At 39.6% G+C, this 24,652-nt stretch overlaps 3 protein-coding genes across 3 annotated transcripts in view; 2 read left to right on the forward strand and 1 right to left on the reverse strand.

The window, feature by feature from the left end:
* The window catches only part of cdk2 (cyclin-dependent kinase 2), a 4,633-nt gene extending 2,784 nt beyond the window's left edge, over positions 1-1,849 (reverse strand). Inside the window, exons 1-2 of the mRNA XM_034869518.1 lie at positions 1,092-1,849; positions 351-357 (exon numbers count right to left, since the gene is read on the reverse strand). Coding sequence (XP_034725409.1) covers positions 351-357; positions 1,092-1,207 — 123 coding nt within the window. The 5' untranslated portion in view covers positions 1,208-1,849. The remainder of the gene's footprint in view (positions 1-350; positions 358-1,091) is intronic.
* A 5,111-nt stretch (positions 1,850-6,960) lies between these two features.
* On the forward strand, positions 6,961-13,447 carry LOC117942871 (melanocyte protein PMEL-like). Its single transcript, XM_034868570.1, has 13 exons — positions 6,961-7,187; positions 8,325-8,420; positions 8,522-8,668; positions 9,069-9,203; positions 10,006-10,167; positions 10,269-10,553; positions 10,659-11,194; positions 11,408-11,519; positions 11,617-11,790; positions 11,900-12,002; positions 12,269-12,474; positions 12,558-12,648; positions 12,840-13,447. Exons 1-13 carry the CDS (start codon positions 7,130-7,132, stop codon positions 12,991-12,993), a joined length of 2,259 nt encoding a protein of 752 aa, XP_034724461.1. The 5' UTR covers positions 6,961-7,129; the 3' UTR covers positions 12,994-13,447.
* Positions 13,448-18,696: 5,249 nt separating this feature from the next.
* prph (peripherin) lies at positions 18,697-24,385 on the forward strand. The gene is made up of 9 exons (XM_034868643.1): positions 18,697-19,343; positions 20,901-20,961; positions 21,255-21,350; positions 22,069-22,236; positions 22,319-22,444; positions 22,541-22,761; positions 23,084-23,136; positions 24,099-24,172; positions 24,263-24,385. The coding sequence occupies exons 1-9, from the start codon at positions 18,727-18,729 to the stop codon at positions 24,335-24,337; spliced, it is 1,491 nt and encodes a 496-aa protein (XP_034724534.1). The 5' UTR covers positions 18,697-18,726; the 3' UTR covers positions 24,338-24,385.
* The last annotated feature ends 267 nt before the right edge of the window (positions 24,386-24,652 follow it).

Here is a 24,652-nt window from a genome sequence, read left to right on the forward strand (position 1 = left end):
ATATATATATATATATATATATATATATATATATATATATATATATATATATACACATACATACATACACACACACAAAATAACATTGACATTTAAACTTTTATTTACTTCAGCTTGGTTAATATTGGTCAATATCTGCTTGTTCCTATTATTCTATATTTTGTGTATGTTCCTAGTGCAAACAATCAACACAACGTAAACTTACATATCAGCCAGCAAAATATAAGCACACCAATGCTCTTGATTTCTGTATTCTGACATGAAGGTCAGGAAACACTGGGTAAAGCGAGTCAGTAATGCCACCTGTTAAAGCCTGGGGAATTATGTTCCTTGGCACAACATGGCAGCACCTGAATACTACAAAAACATTTAGATTTTCTTAAGTAAGCTTACACAATGTACCGTATGCATGTTTCTATTGCACAGTGAATTCAGACAACAATCAGACCCACATTAAAATATGCATTATATATATTGAGTGGTTCTCAACCTCTCTGGCTCCAGACCCCTTATAATGCAGCAATGTCGACTTGTGACCCCTAATCACAGACCAATTCCTTAGTGTGGACAAATTCTGTGCAGTCCAATCCTAAAGTAATATTTCCTCTTTTTTGTCTCTTAAAAAGACAAACTTTCACAAGAAAAGCAAAAGGCTTAATTATCATGTAATCTCCCAGATTTGGATTGGAGCAGGTGGGGTACCGCTTCAAATCACCGACCATGGATTATAGGTTATTTCTTATTGTTTATCATATTTTGGTGTCATACTACCAAATGGCTGCGGTACAAAGTGTCGAATTTAAAATATAAGTGCTTTTATGTGTAGGGAATTACATGAGCAGTGTCGAAATGTAGCTGCAGTCACTGTAACGTTAACTTGGTAGATTTTGTTTTATACGTCAAACAATAAAGAGTGATAGAAGGAAGCTCTGCAAAATAGCTGTTTGCAAGTGTCGTCTGCCTGTCACACCCGGATGGTTGGGTAAAACAGTTTCATCACATGTGAAGCAGGGTAAAAGCAACAGTTAGCTCCAGTAATGTTAGCTTGGCCTCAGATGACAACCAACAACACTTATCATGAGTGAACTTACGTGTCTAGTCGGATTTTTTTAAGTGCAACAGTTTCTCCGGTGACTTTGTTCTTGGCTTTGTAAACCACTCCATACGTCCCTTCTCCTATCTTTTCCACCTTCTGAAACGTATCCATTTTGCAAATCAACAGAACTTGAGGTTTGTTGGTTGTTTAGCTAGTCAGCCAGACTCCAGTCTTTGTGTGAGAGCTAATAATTGCTCGGTGGCTACAGAGACAAACGTTAATAAGCAGCGCGGGGACCGACATATAATTAACTGCTCCTTGTTAGTTTAAACGGTCCGGATACACCACACAGCCTGTGGATGGCAGCGGTGTTGTCGAAGTTTAACTTTCTCAGATCGGAGCTAAACAGCTAAAGACTGTGGGGGTCAGGTCATTTGTTGGCGCTGACGATGATAATATCCGTAAATATATGGATTAGCGTTGTGGTTGCTCTTCTCTGGAAAACACTGAACCTACACAGTAGCGTTTCCCGCGTTACCTTGGGAGCGTTCGTTTTTGTGTTCAAAGCACACCGACTCATGTAGCCGGGTGGTCTTTCAAATATTTTCCAATATACTCCTCAAAAGCGTCTTCCGTTTGACTCGTTGTGAAGGGAACACGAGTGCAGACAAGTACGTAACATGATTTTTCTTTCTCAAAATACTGTAAAGCTGAGTTGGGTTTTTTGTCAGTTGGTGCAAATCGAGAAATTGAGTCGCATTTTACCGACAAGAAAAACGAACATCCAACAAACTAACCTCATAGGTCACATGATGACACGAGGATGACGTTTTACGTTATCAACGTCGGAGAGAGAGCTAACTGTCTATGGAGGTTGCAAACCAAAAACAAACAAAGAAGGAAGAGTTTTTTTTTGTCTGTATTTTTTTTTAAACTTCTTGTACCATACTTCAAATAAAAAGTATATATTTTGTAGAAAAGTTTTAGGTGAGGGGGTAGTAACAGGTCATGCAAATTAATTATATGATAGTTAGCTTTTGGGTGTATAGACAAATAAATTAGTTAAAAAATCAATGCTTTTTACATGTTGACACAAAATAGGCTACAACCATACACTGTAAATTAGTTATTACATACACAGTCTATGGCTAGTGTTACATCACAAGGAACATGCACACAAAAGGGGGGTTATTGCTTCATCATCATTTGTTCACAGTTTTGGACACTTTTATAGCCAAGTTGTTTTCCAACATAGACAGGCAGCTTTGTTTATGTTCTCTATACTTTACACAGAAATCTGGTATGTTGGTAAATGCCTAAAAATGTAGTAAATGCAACTATGTGTCACAGTGTACTGAACAGGAAACAATGAAGGCAAATTACAGTTGCTCCCTCTAGTGTTGGTAAGTCTAGTTGTGCACTGCACTCCCTCACTGGTTTATTTCTGTCATTCCCACTCTTCTACACAGTAGAGGCTGAAAAGAACATCTTCATAAACCTTTTTTCACAGCAGACTTTTTGACTTGTAATAACAGGTAAGTCAATAAAGAAACCAACATTGTTCATGATGTCTCTGTTCCACCCATTATTTCATGTTTAACAATTAACACTTAAAAATCCCAGACTGTGTCTGGCTACTTAAATAATCCCTGAAAACAGTTTCCAGCTTTAGTTTCACATTTCCCTCGGATCATGCCGTCTTTCAATGGCGTGTGTGCCTCCGGGGGCGGACTAGTTACGAGACCCTGGAGCTGCTATGCCCTACGAAACCCCCTTAGGGTTAGGGTATGTTGTATGGGCAAGATACAGCATCTAGCTGACATGTAAGAGTAGGAAAAGTAAATAATAAAATGAATTGTGGCTTTTAAGTCAAAATTTCTGCTGTGAAAAACCTTTATTAATCAGAGCAGGATGGGTCATGAGTTTTTTTTTTTCATGTCATCTGTTACTGCATGAAGGAAAAGCCTGTTAGAAACACACATACCGGCACTGCACATGATCAAAGCCCATGAGGCTTGACGTGCATCCACCCAGCAGATTTGATTTGAAGAATGTGAAATGACACCTATTTCTCATTTGAGTATTATATGTGAGGTAAAGGCATTCAAGGCTTCTGGCTATGTTGGGTTCTTCGGACAGTTTTGTCTCATTTTTGTTTCATTTGCAGAGATTCACGTATCTGAAAGTGAAGCATACCACTTTCACTATACTTTCTAGCGGCTGGTACACATCCAACATGTTGGTTTCTCACAGATTTTTAAATATTCTGTGTGGACATTTGTAATCTGGCAACATGGTATCTCTTTAGAGGATTTATAACACCAGAAATGCATCCTGATGAAAGTCACATACAACTGAAAGCTTTGTTTTGTGTTTGCACAAGTGTGTTTTACTCCTTCTGTCCCATTTTTTGAGTGCCTGTGTTTGTGGCAATGATAAAATCAAATTACCTACAACAAGACGGAATAAGGATCACTCACAAAAATGAGGGGAAGTTAATTTAAGCCTTGCGAATGTGAATGCGCTGAATGACTGATGTGCGCGCTTTGACTGTCTGGTCTGATCTTGTAATGGCATTTCACCAACCAGATGGCTGGATTGGACTTTTAACCAATAACAAAACACAATCCTGATATTTTTCAATTGTGTGTGACTGCAGGCGGAGGATGGGCTCTGTTGCTCTGATGTTATATGATTTTCCATTATTTGTCATTTTACGTTTGGGCAATTGCTAATTGTGATTATTCCCCTATTTTTTATAATGGCAAATCATTTCATTTTGGCTTGGTGCAAAGAAAACCACTAAAAAAGCAGTACAACACATTGTTAGATACAAGCAGGAACATTCCTGAAAAGCAAGCTCTCAGAATCTTTACTGCTTGACTTCCACTGTCTGAAATATCTACATTATCTGATAATTCCAGAAATTCCCTGAACTTCAGGCACAGTGTTACTAAAGGTTTTGATTGAGGTGTCCAATTAAAGCCCGATAACCCCAGCCACCCTCTCCACCCCACATTGGCCCATCAGAGGAGCAGCTTCTCTAAGAGGCTCCAACAGCTTTGATGTCGCACGGACCGCTATAAGAAATCATTCCTACCACAGGTAAGACAACTTTTAATGCGTCATCACTGGGTGCTAGATGAGACCCTGAGACACCCCAGTACTGCACTAAGTGCAACCTGCACAATTGGTTCATTTACATTTCAGCATACTATTTAAGCAGTTGCACATTTTGTTTTTCCATCCTGTATACATTCAAATATTTGTTCTTATATTTTTATTCCCATTATTATTATTATTATTTCATGTATAGTTTATGTGTGTGTATTGTATCCGAGTATTTCAGTCATGTTTATATTCTGTGCTGTGTGACTGATGTATGATTGCTGCTTTAACACCATAATTTCCCAAATTTTTTTGCGATCAATAAATATCTATCTATCTATATTTCAACTCTTTTTCAGGCCGCTATAAGCTATATTTCAACTCTTTTTCAGGCTGCTCTAAAAACGAAATATCCAGAGTATCCAGACTCATTTCACTTCACAGTGATAGTCCACCTCACCAGACATCAGAGCATTCTGATGTATGATTTTAAAATGAAAGACTTTGAAAATGTCCAGTTAAAACTACATTTTAATTTTTTTCATTCTGCTAATTTAGATACAATATTATACAATGGAGACTAATGAGCAAAGAAGCTAACAGTTGACTATTTGTGGTATGTTAAGTCAGGTGCTCTGTGGGAAGGCTTTATTTCCTCCTGAACTCTGCTGTTAGCACATGAGGGGTCACATGTAGCGCAGCATGAGTAGACTCTCAGGCATGAGACAACATCAGTGGGAGAACCACCAGGGCTCATAATGACTTTCTTTGTTAGATAGACACATACATGGCCCTTTTCACTGTAAAAAATCATTACGTAATGATCTATTCTCTTCTTAATTTAATAAGATTATTACGATTAGTGCATACTTGTAATTACAAAATGACAACTTCACAGGAAAACAAAAAATATTAACTAGCTTTTATGAACCCATTCACTTAAAAAAAAAGTCACAACCTCAGACACGAGACTGGTTGACTCAAATGCTTGACTCCCAAACAGTTGTATATGTAACAAAAGTAGTTTACTGAATTGAGTTCAAACAAAACAAAACAACTTTCACAAGGTGAATCAATTTCAAAACCAAAGCAAAACGCTCACTTGGAGGATAACAAAATCACACCAAAAGAAACTGACATGATAAGGTCGTCAAGACATGACTGGAGTGTTGGACAAGACTGTGACTCAGACTGAACAAGACAAACTGGCAGAAGACAAAGGGAGACACGGACTATTTATACCTTTATTGAACTGTGTATGATTTATACACGAGGTAGAGGGAAACAGACAATCTCAATGGCAAGAAAATCACGCAAAGCTGCCTTTGCGTGATTTTCTTGCCATTGAGATTGTCTGAAGTCAGGGTCTGCAACGAGAGGGAAGAGGTGAATACAAAATAAGACAGGAAGTGCACAACAAGGCTAAAAATAAGTGACTTAATTTAACATACTTGACGAGACATAACAATAAAGTCTCACCTTTTATTAACTTTATATTATTATATAATACAAGAAATATATATATATATATGTGTATATATATGTATGTGTGCATATATATACTGTATATACAAAATATATGTATTTTCTGAGTTATTTATATAAGTCACATTTTAGAATCTACTGGTATGCATGGGGTGAACTTCCTGACCAACCATGCACAAGCCAGCCTCTTAATAATAATAAAAAATGCTTTCCTACTATGCTACTTTATTGAAGTATATTATCCATTTTATAGCAAACATAAAACTCGACACCAACCATCCTGTTGTATATATAGTATTAATTGAGTAATTGAAAGTTGGGTACTGTTTTTTTTCATTATGAATTTAAATGTTGCTTTTCCTGTTTCCAGCTTCATAGAACATAAACTCATGCAATCAGACTAACATGAATAATGAATTGTGATGTATCAATTATATCTTCTTCCAGGATTAATTGATGTCATTTGGCTTGAAGATGCTTCATTAGGCAAGATGTGACTCATATTTGTAATATAAACAAGCCAGAGAGAAAAGTTGTCGGATTTGATACAATGCATTTAGTTTCAAGAATCTGAAAGTTTATGAATGAAAATTGATTTTTAGTTTTTGATTCCTTTCAGAATCAATCGGCTCATTTCTCTAAATGCATATTTGTCCTCGTCTTAGTGGCTTTGGATGATGTTTCATAAACTCAGGCCGGGTGTGTCTGTGTTGCTGCAAGCACAGATTTTTAGAGCTGCAGCAGCCTGAGGTGGACACCACAGAGGAATGACTGAGGAAATAAAAGGATGCTATTGATTTGCCATGCATACACTCCTCTCATGACGCCAGTGCATGCATAGCTCTAAGGTCATACGTCTAAAACATGACTTGAGCTTTGCTCACAGTTCTCACCACAATCTTTGTCCTAGAGCACACATCAGGTACATTTTCATTTACACTGTGCAGAAAGCATCCATTGATTTTTCAGTAATGCCCTCGGAAAATATTGTCCTGCTTGAGGGATGTCTGTTACTTTTTGTTCATTTGAATTATTTACATGCACTATATCCATCTTTTGGAGCTTTTCCATTAATTGTACAAGTTCCTGAGCTGTATTGCATATTGCATTGATGATATGAAGTACAATTGAAATTTGGCTTAAATGTGGTTCCCAAGAAAAAAACACACAGTACACATGAAGTAAAAACAGTGTTAGCTCAGAAGAGAATATAAAAATGTACGACTTATAACAATGTAAAAAACTGTGAGTAAACACGACAATGCTTGTGAAACACAGCAATAGCTAACAAAACATCATATTTTCTCACCGAAGGGGGTGGTGCCAGTTTGAGTCTATCAATGATGTCAGAGGTGAGAAGAAACTTTATGGTAATTCAGGTCCGAAACCCTCTTAAAGAGAGTGAGAGGACATTTCTTAAGTCTCTCTGTCGTGTTGGGGTTCAGGACTGCGAGATAAGGATCAGGGTTCAGAGAGAAGAGACACATAACCTAATACAGGATGAGGACTTTTGAACTGGTGCTACTGGTTTTGGCTTTTACATTTGCCACTGCAACACGTGAGTACTTTTTTTCTCATCAGAAAACAACTTGTTTCAAAAATGTTGTTTTTCTCAGTTAAGCTTCATTGAACTTTTTTATCAAATTTGACACTTACAAAATATCCAAAGCAAGTGACACCGCCTAGGGATAAAGTGAAATTACCCTATTAGCACAATTAGTCTGATTTGTTCAAGAAATAAACAAACTGATTTGTTAAGATAGGTTTAAACACAGTTTAACAACAGGGAAAGTACACCTAATTAATTTTCTTTTTCCGTGCCTTCTGTAAATTAACACATTTCTGCTTTTCCCTTAATTACAGGGTAACATGTTAGCATTTCTTTGTTTGGACTACAAATTGACAGCAAAGAGATTGGTCTTTCTTTTCACACTTATTTCATGCTCACACACGCCACACTCTGTTAAAGAGAGGGAAGATAGAACAACTTTTACATGCCAATTTTATGCTGTTTCTTATGCCAATTTACATTAATGATTATAGGCTCAAATATGTTCTAAGGTGTGTGAATCAGAATACTGTACTGTAATTCATAATGTTCTTTTCTCACTTGGAAATTTGAAGACCATTTCTTGTGTTATGGTGAGGGTATTTCATGCAAATACACACAGACAGACAAACACACACACACACATTACAAGTTGAGAAAAAAACCCAGTGAGCCAGTTGACTGGGATCCCTCATTCCTCTCACAGGGATTACCGATGCTGCTGCTCAGCTGATAGTCACATGAAAAGGATTGAGGGGGATTGCAGCAGGTCGTGTGACTCCCACCGTTAAGAACCCACACACTTCTTACCCCTCAACACCACAAAATATGGACCTACTTTCGTTCACATAAGCATCTGTATTTGTCTAAAAACCTGCTTGATTATAACAGGTGCAATACAAAGTGTGAAGAGTGCATATATAAAAAGTCCAAGATAACCATGCCTCTTTTAACACAACTCAAATTCTCCTTAAATTAGTAGTTAATATTATCTCCCAAACAAAATATAAATATATGATCCACACAAAGAAAACTAAAATACATCTTTGCAGCTGAGGATTTCTTTTTTAAATAATGTGTGTTATAGTAGCATGAGTCGCAAGATGTAGCTTCTTGTCCTGAAAGAGTTTGTAATATTTCTTTCAGGGCTTAGAAGTCAGTTCACACGTTATCGCTCATGGAACGTACGGATGTATCCGGTGTGGAAAGATGGAGACCAGAGATTCAGGAACTGTTGGTTTGGTGAGGCCTCATTCCTCTATTTCTCAAAACAGAATTTTTACAAAGTTTTGTCTGCCAGTCGATTTAAAGATGTTAAATCATGAGTAACTTTTTTCCCCTAGGTGGTGAAGTAACTTTTGATCTGAAAAATGATGCACCCACACTGACTGGAGCAAGAACAACCTTCAATATTAATCTTAACTTCCCACCAAACCAGACAGCACTCCCTGATGGGCAGGTGGTCTGGGCGCAAAACTGTACCATCAATGGTAAGAAAATCTTTCCAGTAAAGCAACTGATTTGACCACAAAATGATCTTTATGTCATAAAAAGTGTTTGACATGTTTTTTTTTAAAGATATTTAATTGCTTTTAGACTTTTCATATAAAAATTGTTTAAAAAAAAAAAGTACAACAGTATTTAATTTAATAATGTATATGTCATTATAAAAAAGAACAAATTATTCTGTGAATTACCAGTTAAACAATTGACTATCATAATTGAACCAATGTGATTTTGAAATTGTGTTGGTTTTATTAGTCTAAGACAAAGGTATTCTTATTTTATTTGTACCTGTGTTGCCTCATGTTGACATGTAGTGTTATAGTTTAAATCATCACATCTGTTTTCGCTATTGATGTATAATCTATGGCCGTTGTCTTTTCTCAGGACAACAGTACCAGGAGGGTCACGCTGTGTATCCTGATAGGGACACCCAGTCGACCGGAGTTTTCCCTGATGGTACACGGTTCTCCAGGAGCCAGCAAAAGAAACCCCACTATGTGTTTGTGTGGAAGACGTGGGGTAAAAATGTTACATTTTTATAATATTTAGTCTGTTACAGTAAATACTTAGGCTGCTCCTTAGCTGTAATTAATGCTTCAGTCGGACACCAAAATCATCCAAACGCAGCTTTGACTACATTACATTATTATGTAAAATCACCATAGAGACAAAAAACAGACCATAAAGGGGGCTGTGAAATAATACGGGTAGGTTTCTCCTCCAGGAATTTGCCGCAGGCCGTGTCAAAACCAAAGCTTTTTTAGCCTTATCCTACACCTCGTCTATGCTAATCTCTGACAAATATATTTGTCATCACCTGTTTCATATAAATACACATTGTAGCAGAAATGCTAATGTTTTAATTGTGCTGTTCTAAATAAAATTATCTTAACTTAGTCTGTATTATCTGCAAGACGTACAACAGTAGTCTCAGTTTGCCATTTTTAATTTATATCATCAGGCTTACTGTTTTGGTAAACGAGTCATTAAGTCTAACACAATTCAGTCAATCAATTGCAAAGCACTCAGCCATTTAAGAAGAAGCCATTGTGTGTTACATTTCACAAACTTTGGAGACATTCTTCCCAGTTTTGTTTAAAAAAAACAAAAAAAACAAAAGTGTGTTCTGTAGCACAATTCAGATTTTTGTCTTTCACAAAAAAATCAAAGACATTTCATTACTTGATTACCATTACATTTGCATTTCATGTACTATATATATTAAAATGACTCCTGGAGTGTCTCCAAAATGTGTGACTCCAATTCATTTTGCTGTGATTACCAGACCACTCTAAATAAATACAATGTTGCTCTATTCCAGGGCGCTACTGGCAGGTGGCAGACGGACCGTCCTCCTCCCTTACTATCGGAACAGACAACATCCCCCTCGGCTCCTACAACATGGAGGTTGTCATCTATCACAGCCGTGGCAAAGACACATTTATCCCTCTCGGCTACGCCTCCACTGTCTTCGCCATCACAGGTTACTTATCAAACCTAACTTGAGGAACATTATTCTACAATATTGTTTTTTCTTTGACAAACCTTATCCTAACAACTCTTCATCTTTTACTCCATTATCAGACCAGATTCCCTTCACTATGTCACTTGCCCAAGTCAACGATGTAAACCAGGCTGACCAGAACTTCATCCAGAACCGAGCCATCGCTTTCAACGTCAAGCTCCATGATCCAAGCCAGTATCTCAACAACGCCGACCTCAGCTTCAGCTGGGACTTTGGTGACAGCACTGGTACTCTGATCTCCAGGGAAACCACCGTCACACACACATACCTCACTGTCGGAACATTCAAACCTCAGGTGGTCTTGATGGCAAGCATCTCCAATGGCTGCGGAAACCCCACTGCTGGTGAGATTTTAAACTTATTATTTCTTTTTATTGTTTAGACATACATGCTTCTCTATAAGACGTCTGAACTTATTTTTGCTCAGTTGTCATACATTTTTCTTTCAGTTGCTACTATTGATGCCTCTGCTGCTTCAGTAGTCGTGATGGCCTCCACCCCTGCAGCTGAACCTGCAGCACCAGCCGAGGCAGGAGATGCAATTGCTTTGGATGTTCCTGCTTCTGACACCACTCCACTCGCTGCTTCTATGCAGCCAGCTGAAGCAGAAAATGGAGAAGCAGTTGTTGACGCAGAGGCAGTAGAGGTCGCCTCAGTAGCGCCTGCAGGAGTCAACGCAGCTGTTGATCCCGCAGACACTGCTGCCCCTGCTGCAGAAGCAGATGTTGCTGCCGTAGACGCGGATCCAGCTGCAGGTGAGGTGGCCACCGTTGCCCCTATCGTACCTGCAGCTGAAGAGCCGGCAGATGCTGACACAGCAGCTGCAGATGAAACCGCAGTAGTTATAGATACAACTGAAGAGAATGCGCCTGTGATTGACGCTGCTGCTTCAATTGCACCTGTTGCAGAGGGAGAAGAAGCTGTTGTTGAGGTTGCTGGTACTGTCACTGTTGCTCCTGCAGCAGAAGTAGCTGTAGAGCAAGAAGAGAATGTGGCTGCTGATGTTGCTACTGCTGCTGATGTCCCTGCTGCCGATGCTGCTGCTGATGTCCCTGTTGCTGATGTCGCTGCCACTGCTCCTGCTGCTGCTGATACTGCTACTGCTGCTGGTGCCGATGCTGCTGTTGATGCTGCTGTTGTTGAGGCTGCTGCTGAGGTTGTTCAAGTTGGAACAGAAGCCCCTGCTGATAACATTGTCGCTCCTGCTGCCACTGAGACCACAGCTATAGAAGAGGCATCACCAGCTGATGATACCGAGGCCGAAGTACAGGCAACTGAGAATGAAGTTGCAGCTACTACAGCTCCTGCAGGTGAGAGTTTTCTGTAAACTAAAAGAAATATGCACAACATCAAAAGATGGCTCTTGTAACAAAACTTTTATGACAAAAGATTCTTTGATTTTTTCAGAGCAACCAGCAGAAGAGGAAGAGGCTGTTGCAGCTGAAGGTGAAGTTCAAGCAGAGGTCGAAACAGATCCAGCCCAGGTTGCCCTCGTTGTAGCTAAAAGACAAGCACCAGAGCTGACAGCTGACTGTATGGTCTACCGTTATGGCTCCCTCGCCACCTCTCTAGATGTTGTCCGTGAGTCAACACAGTTTTTGTAACTATGGCAGATGATTTTTTGCTTAAAACAAAACAGTAGGATTTATTAGTGTTAAAATCTCTCTTTTTGCCCTTTTCCACTCTGCAGAGGGTATTGAGAGTGTACAGATTGTACAGATGTCCAACGTTGTAGCAATGGCAACTGAGTTGAATCAGAATGCTGTGGACGTCACCATTACCTGTCAGGGAAGGTGAGCAGTCAAATTCATCAACTCAAGATAGAGAGCTAACAGACACAGCCAAGAGGTTTACCTACCGCTGTTCAGCCAAACATGAGAGTGTATTGATTTGGACTAATAGTCTTTATAACCATGATCTTCTAGTGAGCGTAAACCGAGCCTATGTAAATTGTAATGGATTATATTTAACACAAAAACAACATGGTTATAAGATCATTTATCCACTTATGATTGTTCTTCTTGTAAATGGCTTTGCATCTTCACTATCCTTCCTTCAGTCTGCCAAGTGAGGTCTGCACAGTCATTTCAGATGCTGACTGCATTACACCCGTGGAAACAATCTGTAATGCAGCTACACCTTCTCCAGACTGTCAAATGGTCCTTCGTCAGTTCTTCAATGACTCTGGAGTATTTTGCATCAATGTCTCCTTGACCAATGATGTCAGTCTTGCTGTGGCAAGTGCTAGAGTCAGTGTAACATTAGGTGGGTGGAAGAAAAATTCATTAATAACCACTAAAGTACTCAATCTATAGATTATTCTCTCATATGACATGCTTCAATTTCAGCCTCCACTGGTTCCCCAGCTGGAACTGCAGCCACAGTCCTGGGGGTTATGGTTCTTGCTTGTGTTGTCTGTTGTATTGGTTTGATGTACAGGTGAGTTAATTTCAAAATCATAAAAAGTGATTATAGCTCAAACCACACACACACACACACATTTTATACGTAGTTTTCATTTCTTGTTAATTTTTTATGATTTTGTTTCTTTTTGCCATATGCCATATAAACTTATACATTCAACTTTTTCATTAGTGACCTTTCCCCACCTGTCTCATGTTTTTAAACAGGCGGTTCAAGCAGTATCAGCCACTAAGAGAAGACCATGGTTACAGTAATGGAGGCAGCACGGTGGTAACAACTGTGCCTTTGATGTTGTGGAATTTGTTGAGCAGACAGTCACCTGGAGAGAGTCGTCCACTGCTTCAGGGGAGGATTGTGTGAATATCATCACCAGCTCACATACAATCAACATCGACAACAACCCCTACAGTATTGACTTCATACATATAATAATTTACTGTTAACACTCTAACTCTTTGTCAATGTATTTAACCAGAACAATTAAGTGAACCAAGTTAAGTGACCCAGCCCTCTGTACAACATGTAGAAAAAGAAAGGAGTCAAGTGTGGAATAAAGAAGTGTTATAAGACTGTTGAAACGTTCGTAGGGGAAAGTGATATTTATTTTGACCGATGGTATTTTGTATTAATTGGCACTGGTAGCTTATAGAAGCCATAACGTGTGCTGTTATCTGTGGCCTACTTAAACGAATTGGAAAAATCAGTGTTAACACAATTCAGTTCACTTTCTTTACAATGTAATTTAAATCACTTATATCACAGAGTGTTAATATGTTTGCTACCCTGAAATGAATAAAGTGGAATTTTGACACCATCAAGTGTTTATTTCCTTTTCATTTGCATGTGATATTCATGATTTCACTCTCAGCCCTCTCATAAGCGTTGCTTTTAGATGCAGCAGACAACTGTTTTCAACAAAAAAGCACCGATAAACCAACTGTTAATACCATCACAGATAGAAGAGCTAGCACAAGAGTTGGTAGAGACCAAAACTGAGCTCAAGGAAAATGCAATATTGAACTTACATTCAGAAATGCCATTCAAAAGAATGCGAATGTGGATCCCTTTCTGCTGGATGTGTAAATCATGGCAACTTACAGGCTGTACCGTGCTGGGATAAAGCTTTAAGGCATATTACTCCGCTTCACATGCCTATTATGAAAGGGTACCGTTGCTGCATGCAAGACAATGTGATTGGTATGAAAAAATGCAAACAAGCCAGAGAGTTTTTCCAATATCCCAAATGATAAGCTGGGTAGTAAGACCTTACTCTGGAGATGAAGACCGAATGAATGCAGTTTTAAATAAAAACTTGAGGCTAAACACTCATAAGGACCAATCTACTACAACAACTTAACTTTTAAGAAAAAGCACAAATAAAATAGTAAAATTTGTAAATAGTAAAAAACACAGGCCTGTTAACGGTAAATCTATTGAAAGGGAAAGTCCCCTGCTAGAGCTGCTGCCCCCGCGACCTGACCCTGGATGAGGTTGAATGGATGGGCAGAAAATATCACACATTAGGTCACAGATTAGATTAAATTTGCATTCTATTAGATAGGGAAAGAACATTTAAACAAAAACACCAACACATAAAACTCAAAACTAAAGAAGATAAAGTACAATATTCTTACAACAAAATATGCCTGGTTGGACGGCAGAAAACAACTTAATTAAATATGGCACGTCAAACATTTCACACTGTCTCAGCAGCCATAGGTGTCACACTGATGCGTTCATGAAATGGTGTGATCTCAGGATCACTGCAGCGGAGTTGGCCAAAAAAACAACAACACATGTTCCGCTCTCTGCTCAATTAAAAATGATTTGTTGCGGGATTCATGCATGGAGCATACTGTGGTCGTAACACGCACATCATATGAAACACTGCAGTGCAGGACAAAAATATGACGTCAGTGCAGCAAAATCTTTAATGGAAGAAGCTATGGCCTGGCCTACATAGTGGAAACAAACATGGAAGGATGAAGTAAAGGAAAGGATGGATCTTGGAATTATTGTTTGCATTCATGAATCCAAGAAAAGGTGTGAAGAAAGTGAAGGCTGTTGCTTTTAATGTATTTATTTACAGAATTTAAAATGTAGTCTATTGTATTATTGCACTAGTGTGGGAATCCAAGTTTTGGGGCACTAAATATGGGATAAAACTGCACTTTTCTCAAAACTATTTGGGATTTCAGTAAGGTAACTGGTGTACTGTAGATTTAAGTTGTTAACTACATATTTTTCTGTTTTAATTTGAATGTTATTTAACTTATGCACACTCCACAATGTTGTTTCTTACTTATTTCTCTTTACCAACATACATACATATTCCAAAGGAATATCCTTCCAACAAACATGTGAAACACGGCAGTGCTCCATAAATGTAATTATGCAAACACAGCCGTTAATCATCCTCCACCCTTAACATGTCTCTAGGTCACATGTACCAAGTGTTATTCAGCCATCTCAGTTCACTCCGGACGTGCACTGCAGCCCCGACAAGATACCACTGCCACGCAGGAAGGCCATCATTTTTCACATGATGATCTCTATCTTGGACCTGACAGCCCTCCCGGATCTTACCAGGCTTGCAGCATTTAATAGGTCCCAGCATCCTCACCACTTGTCCCATTCAAAGTGGCTAAATTGTCAGCAAGCTCCATGAATATGCTTTTTTTCTCTCCAAATAACCAGGCCAGACTTTTCCAAGTCTTAAGTGCTTTCTGGAAAGTGAACCTGTAGACGGGTCAGTGGGTTGACACCACAGAAGTAGCTACATGGCTATCATTCATTTGAACGATTCTTTATTGCTCACCACTCCTTAGCAACGGATGTTAAAAGGGATGCAGTTTCCTTCATCTGTCCTCTACAGTGCAGAAACCTACCACAGTCAAGGATGTAGAAATAAGCCTTGCTGCAGTCCAAAATCAGCACAGACAGTACACTAACCAGTTCTGATACACACTATTTTATTTTTTACATTGGTAACAACATTTGTCACATATATCAAGTTCTTTGTTTCAAGTGTACCTCAGCCTCAACCCCCATTACATTCTACACATATTATCATCCTAAAAATGTCAGTCACATTTGATTTGAAACATACAACTAATTTCTCTCTTCTAAATGAAGTATTAAAAAAGAAATCTATAGCATGTGAAACATTATTACATTAACCACTTGAATGAGGAAATGTTATACACATGTAAAATTAAATACTTTAACTCTGTTGTCTTCTAAGCATGGTTTATAGGCTGCAATAGTCAACCCATGTGCATATCAATACAGTAACCATAGTTTATTTGCCGTAACCACCATCTTTCCATAACCTAAACCATAGTTGGCATGTAGACATTCGTGAGAAGCATTGAATGTAATTCAGTGAATTGCAAAATAGTTTAATAGGGATTATCTTGCCTTGCAACAGGGTTGAAATTACTACCACTATAAGTCATCAAAGTCAAAATGTATAAAAAAACATGGCAGCTGAAAATGATGCTGTAAGCTCAGTTTTCAATAAAGCCGTGCTTTGTGCCGTCGTCATTACTGACTGCTGTTTAGGAGGCAAGTATTAGAGACCACATCCAAAACATTATACATAAACATAGGGTAAATCCATAGACCGTGTGTGTGTGTGTGTGTGTATATATATGTATATATACGGTCTATGGGTAAATCTAGCCTGACTCCGCCCTTCTACGTACTCCTACGTTAACATGCTAGGTAACGTTAGTAAATAAACCTAAACAGCTGATGTAAGTCGAAACTGTCTGCGAGCTTCTCTTGGCAATACGGTGCTTTGTCAACTATGCACTGTATTGCAAGACACACATACTGTGAGTTCAATATGTGGAACAGATATTCTAGCCTGACACCGTTTAAGAAGCAGGAACGAATTTATGGCCCCTTCGGGAATTCTCTGAGAACCAGAAGGATAAAACCGTTTATGGTCACATCTGGCTAATAGTAAGAATTAATGAATCATTGAACCTGTGTGTGTGTGTGTGTGTGTGTGTGTGTGTGAGACATACATTCAATTAATTAAGGTGTAGAAATTCACATTTAGTCCCAACACTGATAGGAAACCTTGACCTATAGATAGATTTGATCTGGGGAAAGAACAGAGAGTAACACGTGTTCTGAGCTGAGCGTGAGACAGGCGGTGAGACAGAGGGGGATGGAGAGAGTGGAGAGGGTTACTGACCACAAAGCAGGTTGATTAGATTACAGAGCTAAGACTAACATGGGCCATTTATTACACAGAGAGCCAGACATTGGCAGTTGCAGCCTTGCAGACCCAGAGGGGGGGGGAAATCAAGTGTGTAAGTGTGTGTATGTGAATGACAGACAGAAGAATAGATAACTGTACTATTATTTCAGTGTGCTTCAGATGCTCCATCAGGAAGAGGAAACCTAAAGTTACATTTAATTACAAAAAGCGTACAGGTCAAAATAAAGGCTACTGTTTGATATGTAACAGTGGGTATGTTTAAAAGAGAAACAATATGCTATATTAATAATATGATATATTTGGTTGTGTTTTAGGTTATTTTAGATACCAAAGAGCATAAATGGACAGGATTCAAGGTGCCAAACATCACTAGGGACACAAAGGGAAGACATTACCACACCCAGTCGCCACAGAGCATGCTCAGAATTACGTCAACTTTATATGAGAGAGGTAGCCTGTCTGCATTAAAATGACCATGGATCTCACACACACACTCTCACACACACACACACACACACACACACACACACACACACACACACACACACACACACACACACACACACACACACAGTCTGCACAATGATTTGAAGGTACTGCCTCACAGAATATCGCCAACAATAATGTTACATTTGAACTATTAGTTGAAGCTATTGTACACACCAGTAATAAAAACTGTGAATGAATCGTGCTGCTGGCATTTCATTTCAAGTTAAGCCTTAAGCCCTTTCTTAGTGGTTGATTTAGTAATGTTAAATACAATGTTTAACCCCATATCATAACTTTACATCTCAGCAGATAAATAAATTAACTAACTCTTGATGGTTTCATAACACTTTTTGGTCCATCATAAAGATCAAAATCCTTTCTTTTCTGATTTAAAGGTGCTATAACGTTGTAACTTTGATATCTGGAACACTGACCACCTAAAACAACATCACTATCAAGCGTTGTTCCTGGTCAGTTGCCTAATTAAATGAATGCTTTCAAAGTTATAAAAAAACATTTGTATAATGTAATCCTAAACTGTTAATTATTTGTGCTGGTAGCTGGGACTGTTGCTATAACATCAGTAACCATTCTTTGACCTCTCCATCATCAAGTCCTGATCCAGACTTCGTGCAACATTGCCAAAAAGCTGTTCACCAGAAATAATGGGTTTTGACAACTCTTATTCTACTAACAGGGACAACTGGATCTAGTGCATTTAAAAAGGATAGAATAACTGCAGAGTCATGGCTCAGGCCCAGACGCCCAGAATATCAATAACGTGTTCCATTACTGTAAAAGGAATGAGAGACAGAGAGGAGAGAGGAAGGTAGACAGATGGGGGGGGGGATTAAATCAATGCATCCAAGTGATTCAATTTAGGCTACAATTTCTTATTTAGGACCAGGTAGTAGAATCCTTGACACACATTTGATAGTAAAGTTAAGAACATTACATGTGCAAGTAAGAGTGAAATCATACACTGTATATATACAGTATATATGAATCATGTGGAGAAACAAGAATCAAAACTGACTGACTGACTAACCAGTGAACATGTGTCAACGAGGGCAAGCATCAGAGGAGGAGAGGAGGGGTGGGAGTGAGAAGACATATCTAGATATCAAAGCAGAAATGTGGAAGCCAGTCTGGCCTCCTGCCAAGTGCTCTGATAAAAAGGGTGGAGCTGTCGAGACAGAGAGAGGCTGGGCTCTTAAGGGTAGGGAGTGGCCAAAGATTGTATGCTCATGAGTGATTGAGAAAGGAAGGACTCATGTGGGTGGGGTGAGGAGAAATAAGGGAGGGGGATGTGTCAGGATGATGGGATAGCCAGCCTATGTGCATAAAAACCCACAGCACTCTTCAATCTGATGTACTGTTGCATCACGAGCATCTCCAAGCCTCCAGCTCTCTCTTCTCAGAACAGAACAAGACCAACCATGAGCCACTCTTCAATGCATACCTCAACTTCCTACAGGCGCACCTTTGGAAGCCCACACCCCATCGCCATGTCCTCTTACTCCCCTGTATCCTCCCGTATGCCCATTTCTGGGGGTCGCTATATGCGTTCAATGTCACCCGTGGTTGCCTCCCGCTCCACCACCTACCAACAACAGCGTTCTCGCTCCACTGCCCAACCACCTCGCCTCTCCTACGACAAGGTGGACTTCACCCTGTCTGAAGCCATCAACCAGGAGTTCCTAACCACCCGCAGCAACGAGAAGGCCGAGCTGCAGGAGCTCAACGACCGCTTTGCCAGCTTCATTGAGAAGGTGCGCTACCTGGAGCAGCAGAATGGTGCACTGCAGCAGGAGCTCAACCAGTTCAAGGGCCAGCAGCAGCACGGTCAGCCCAGCCGTGCCTCTGAGATCTTCCAGGAGGAAGTAAGGGACCTGCGCCGCCAACTGGATGCCACCGGAAAGGAGAGGGACCATTACCAAGTGGAGAGGGACAACCTGGCGGAAGACTTGGTCCTGCTCAAGCAGAGGTTGGTACCAACATGATGAGAAAGAAAAGTATGATGCATGAAGAAATGAGATACATATAGATAGATAGATAGATAGATAGATAGATAGATAGATAGATAGATCCTTGTCTCAAGCACACAACAAAACCAATACAGAATATATGGCTTCAGAGAAAGTTGCATCATTTTCCAAACCATATTGTCCCAAACCAAGTCAAAGGTGAAATTCCAATATTTCATAACTGTTTCATACAGGTTTAGCCGGGGGTGTGGTAGTGATGGTGATGTAGGGCGTGGCACTCACCACTGAGCGGCAGCATGATACAGGACAGTGCACTGCATCTTGCACATGAGATTGTTTCTCATGTGCAACATGTGCAAAATGATTCAGTAAAAATATTTGCGTTTATATGTTTACTGAATATCTTGTGCACTGGGATGATTCAACAAAAACAAGGAGGAAAGCCTCCGTACATGACGGCAAAGTGACACACAGAAAACTCTGTACTTGATGCCAAATTAGATAAGGAAGTGTTTAATGATTACCCTAAAATAATGCAAATGTATGGACTTCTGGAAACACACAATTATGTATTCACACTCTGAGATGATAATAAAAGGAGGATGGATGGATGGAGTAGACACAGGGTGGGGCGGGCTGAGATGTATGGAAGGGAGAAAGAGAGGAAATGGGACCAGGGGAAGAGAGTTTGGATATCAGGCGTGGTAAGAATAGCGGCAGGAAAAATCAATGTGACTCAGTGACTCCATTAGGTTTATTTTCAGTGTCCCTCTGTGCTAATGGGATGGTGCCAGAGACCCCATTAGGACAAAAGGACCCCTATAACACAATATGAATTAAAGATGAGGAAGCAGGGCCCACTATGTGATGCTTTTCCCACTAATCTACTTCATGTACAGTCTGGACATGACTTCTGTCCGATAGGACAGATGGAGCCAATTAGTTAGAAAACGAGCAAAAGTGCGTATTGGGCATCGTGATATAATTTGAGATGAGTCATCACGGTGACTCATGGATTGTAACTGAGTTTGCAAAACATGATGAAATATCTTTTTTCCATTTACTTTCGTTCATTTTTGCAGGAGCATCCAATTGGGTTAGAGGCCGAGTACACACTGGACAGGTTGGCAGACTATCACAGGGCTGACATACAGAGACAAACAACCATTCACGCTCCCACACCTACCGGCAATTTTAGTTCAATACTAAAATGACCATTTCAAATCTTTAAAAAAGATGTGAACTGTGTGTACATAACATTATTGAGTGTGTGCAGATGACCTTATTGAACTGTAGAGAAACCACATTAGCTGAAAGGAGCATCTGCTGATCCCACTGGGCGCACTCCCAAACCCTTTTTACAGGAGAGTGAATTAACAAATTGATCCAGAATGCTGTTTGCCAGCTGATGCCTCGGTGCAACCTTAGACAGCAAGGGGGTTCTTGGACAAATATGACACGTTCTCTCTCCCCTTTTTGTAAAGAGGATATACTTGGAACCTGAAGGAAACCTGTACATTGTTTGAAATATTTTGTCTCGCTCCTTTGTCCTCAAGGTTGGAGGAAGAGGCCCAGAAGAGGGCAGATGCTGAGCATAACCTGGTTGCCTTCCGCAAGGTAAACCCTCAGCTCACTGGACCATGATCACCTTATTGATTGAAGTGTCCTCTGGTCAAAATGGACAGCTTTGCTCTCCATCTCCAACACTTCCACAATAGTGACAATGTAATATGATTTACAAATGCCTAGACTTCTGCACAGGAAAGAGACTATAGGCACTTTTTTATTGAAATATTTTTCCCCCATGGCTGCAAATGCTCAAATCAATTGGTGTTTTGCCTTTTTTTATCTTTAATTAAATTACTTTTTATTTAGTTATTTAACAGTGTTTGTCTTGTTGTAAAAATTAGGATGTGGATGATGCCACATTGTCCCGTCTGGAGCTAGAGAGGAAGATCGAGTCTCTGATGGATGAGATTGAATTCCTCAAGAAGCTCCATGATGAAGTAAGTGACACACACACACACACACACACACCCAAGAGGCAGAGATGCTGCAATGTAATTTTATGCACTCAACTATATCAATGACGTTTCATTTCTGGGATTGTTCAAGTGCTGCCGGAAATTCCGCCAGATGCCCCTCATTTTGGCCCGATATCCGTCACCTTCCGCCTTCTTTGTGTTGCCATTTTAAACTCTGTTGATTTATGAGGACTATGATTAACTGCTCCTTAGATCTCTGCAGGGTAAATCCAAACAGCTAGCTAGACTATGTTTCCAAGTTATCTGTTGCACGACTAAAACAACTTTTGAACTTACTCATGTTCTACCAAAACAAGTTTCTTCCCTGGGCTATTTTGCTACTTGGCTCTGCTCAGCGCCGTCAAAGATGATTGTGATTGGTTTGAACGAATGCCAAAAAACCCCAAAACGTTTGTCTCTCATCCCGGAAAGCTGTGTGGACCAGCCAGACCCGCTTCCGCAGCACTGTGAAAGAAGGTCTGGCAACGCAAGACTAGCACTTAACTAACAAGCTTCAACTTAATAAATTGTCTTCAGTAAGTTTCACTTTGTGAAATATGATTTTATTCTTCTTTTAGGTTAAACAAATGAGTGGGTGGAAACCACTGCACTGGCACTTTTGACAGCCAAGCAAAGCAATGGAAGAACAGTGCAATGTTTTTTTTCTGACAACATTTTGTCCATATCTTGGTATTATCAGGAAATCCAGGACGTACAAGTGAGTGTCCAGACCCAGCAGCTGAAGATGGAGGTGGACAGCAGCACCGCCAGGCCTGACCTAACTGGTGCGCTGAGGGATATCCGGGCCCAGTATGAGACCATTGCCTTGAAGAACATGCAGGAATCTGAGGACTGGTACAAGTCCAAGGTAGGCAGAGAAACAAACTGACAGTAACACGTGAACATAAAAGTACATAATCATTATTGTGTGCATTCTTTTGTTCCTGCAGTTTAATGATCTGACTGAGTCTGCAAAGCGCAACACTGATAATCTGAGGCAGGCCAAGCAGGAGGCCAATGAGTCCAGGAGGCAGATTCAGTCTCTTAGCTGTGAAATTGATGCACTGAAGAACACGGTGAGGCCAAAAAACACCTGTTGTTTTTGTAGAATAATCCAACATTATACACATCACACCCTCTTATTGCATTGTGTCTGCTACTGTGTTTCTCAGAACGAAGCTCTGCTGAGGCAGATGCGTGAAATGGAGGACCAATTTGGCAATGAGATTGGCAACTACCAGGACAATGTAGGAAGGCTGGAGGATGAGATCCGCCACCTGAAGGACGAGATGGCTCGCCACCTTCGGGAGTACCAGGACCTCCTCAATGTCAAAATGGCTTTGGACATTGAGATTGCAACTTACCGTAAACTGCTGGAGGGGGAGGAGAGCAGGTGAGAACAAAATGTGTCTCAGGTTATTTGCTGTTTTTACATGTTTTTTTGAAAATCTTTTATCACTTTTCTCTCCTGATTAGAGACAAGATGGGAAATATCTGAAACGCAGCTGTACATATAAAATAAACTAATAAAGCACCTATTGTGATTTCCTTTCAAAATTTTCTGGATGTTCAAGTTTTCATCCGAGAGCCAACAATGTTATTGTTTTGTTTCTTGTCTAGTTTTTTGTCAATTACAAACCTCAGAGTAATTAATATGCAAGTATAACCTCAAGTAAAGCAACTTTTCACACCCAGCTTTCATATTCCCTGTTCAGGATTACTGTTCCCATGCTCAATATTGGAATGAGCAGTTACCAAGGCGAACGAGGTAAGCTATAGTTCTCTTTTTCCAAAATATAACATGATTAAAATCCTTCTCACCTTATAGCATTGAAACATGTGAGGAGCCACTAATAATGTCGGTTTTCCCCCCATTGTGTAGGCCTATTCCCATATAAAAAATTTTTTTCCTAATGTTATTTAAAGTGACTACATGTAAATTTTTTATGTTTCAAAAGTTTTGTCATTTTTCATACAATGGCCTTAAATGACCTGTAACAGCAAACAAGACAAACAGTGAAAAGAATGCTTTTTGTATATAGTTTTTAGTCAGGCATCTACCCGGTTCAATTTTTACCGCAAAGTCACAGATTGATTTTAAGCAGGTAGACGGCACTACAGTAAAACATTGTGACAAGTCACAGATTTCTTTGCAACACCGGAACAGTTGTGTCAGGTACAGTGTTAGCATATGTCAGCGGAGCCAGGTAAAAGGAAGCAGGAGATCTCTTTATACAGGCCTAATCGTATATTAATGTTACTTTCGAAGGGCTATTAACAGTGTTGTGTTCGCTTACTATTTACTTTTCCCTTGTCCCCCTGTAGCATTACTTTTGTAAAGCGCCCATGGGTTTCATATAATGTAATATAATATATGAATATATATGATATGATACTATAAGTTATTTTTACATTGGTTGCTTTAACAAACTCTTAATGCTTTGGCTCGTGACACAGTGATACCCGGTTTAGCTCACAAGACAGACAAAGTCGGCAGATGTAATTTAAGCTCTGTAATGTAATTTTCCAAAATGCACCTTGCAAGTCAATTTTGTGTAGTACTGTCAATTCAACCAGTTTTTTTGTAATTTGAAACCCGGGGTGTCTAAGTTCCACCTTCAGGGAATTCAGAAAAGCAAAACTTCTATTTTGTGACTGCAAATGTTTTTAAACATTAAAATAAACATTAAAATAAAAATCTCAGCAGTGCTTTAATCTGATTTTTCACAGACTACGAACACACTCCAGGCAGCATGAGCAAGAGGACTGTGGTGATCAAGACCGTTGAGACTAGAGACGGAGAGGTACAATGATTTATACAAAAATAACCAGCTTCATATATTGATACTTTAAAAAAAATAATTTTAATTTATAATCCGTTTCTTTTCCATCAGGTGGTGAAGGAATCCAGGAGGGAGAAGGACAGAGAGTCAGTCCAAAACGACAAGGATGACAAGGACGACGAGTAGAAAAAAACAACTAGTAGAAAGTGTGAAGACCAAGGCCACGAAAGAAAATAATTTCATGAAATAAATGAGGACCCCCTCAAAAAACAAACCCTTATTTAGGCCTCATTCCTTCTAGCTGAGTTAAATCATCTAGCAGAAAGTCTGTCATTATAGGTGCAATGTTGGATAAATCCCTTTAGACAGTGTCACTTTGGTGCTATTTAAACCAACCCAACTTTTGCTAAACACTTCATCTTTATCATCACGTCATCTGTAGGGCTATGCAAAGCCACTTTATTAATATACACTACCGGTCAAAAGTTTGGGGTCACTTAC

The sequence above is a fragment of the Etheostoma cragini genome, chromosome 4, assembly GCF_013103735.1.
Source record: "Etheostoma cragini isolate CJK2018 chromosome 4, CSU_Ecrag_1.0, whole genome shotgun sequence".
Lineage (NCBI taxonomy): Eukaryota > Metazoa > Chordata > Actinopteri > Perciformes > Percidae > Etheostoma > Etheostoma cragini.

Bases quoted from the DNA above. Each gene is read 5' to 3' on its own strand.
- LOC117942871 (XM_034868570.1), top strand. From the start codon at position 7,130: ATGAGGACTTTTGAACTGGTGCTACTGGTTTTGGCTTTTACATTTGCC. The intron at 11,520-11,616 runs GTGAGAGTTTTC...TGATTTTTTCAG, and splicing joins AGCTACTACAGCTCCTGCAG to AGCAACCAGCAGAAGAGGAA. The intron at 12,003-12,268 runs GTGAGCAGTCAA...TCCTTCCTTCAG, and splicing joins ACCATTACCTGTCAGGGAAG to TCTGCCAAGTGAGGTCTGCA.
- prph (XM_034868643.1), top strand. From the start codon at position 18,727: ATGTACTGTTGCATCACGAGCATCTCCAAGCCTCCAGCTCTCTCTTCT. The intron at 21,351-22,068 runs GTAAGTGACACA...TGGTATTATCAG, and splicing joins TCAAGAAGCTCCATGATGAA to GAAATCCAGGACGTACAAGT. The intron at 23,137-24,098 runs GTAAGCTATAGT...GATTTTTCACAG, and splicing joins CAGTTACCAAGGCGAACGAG to ACTACGAACACACTCCAGGC.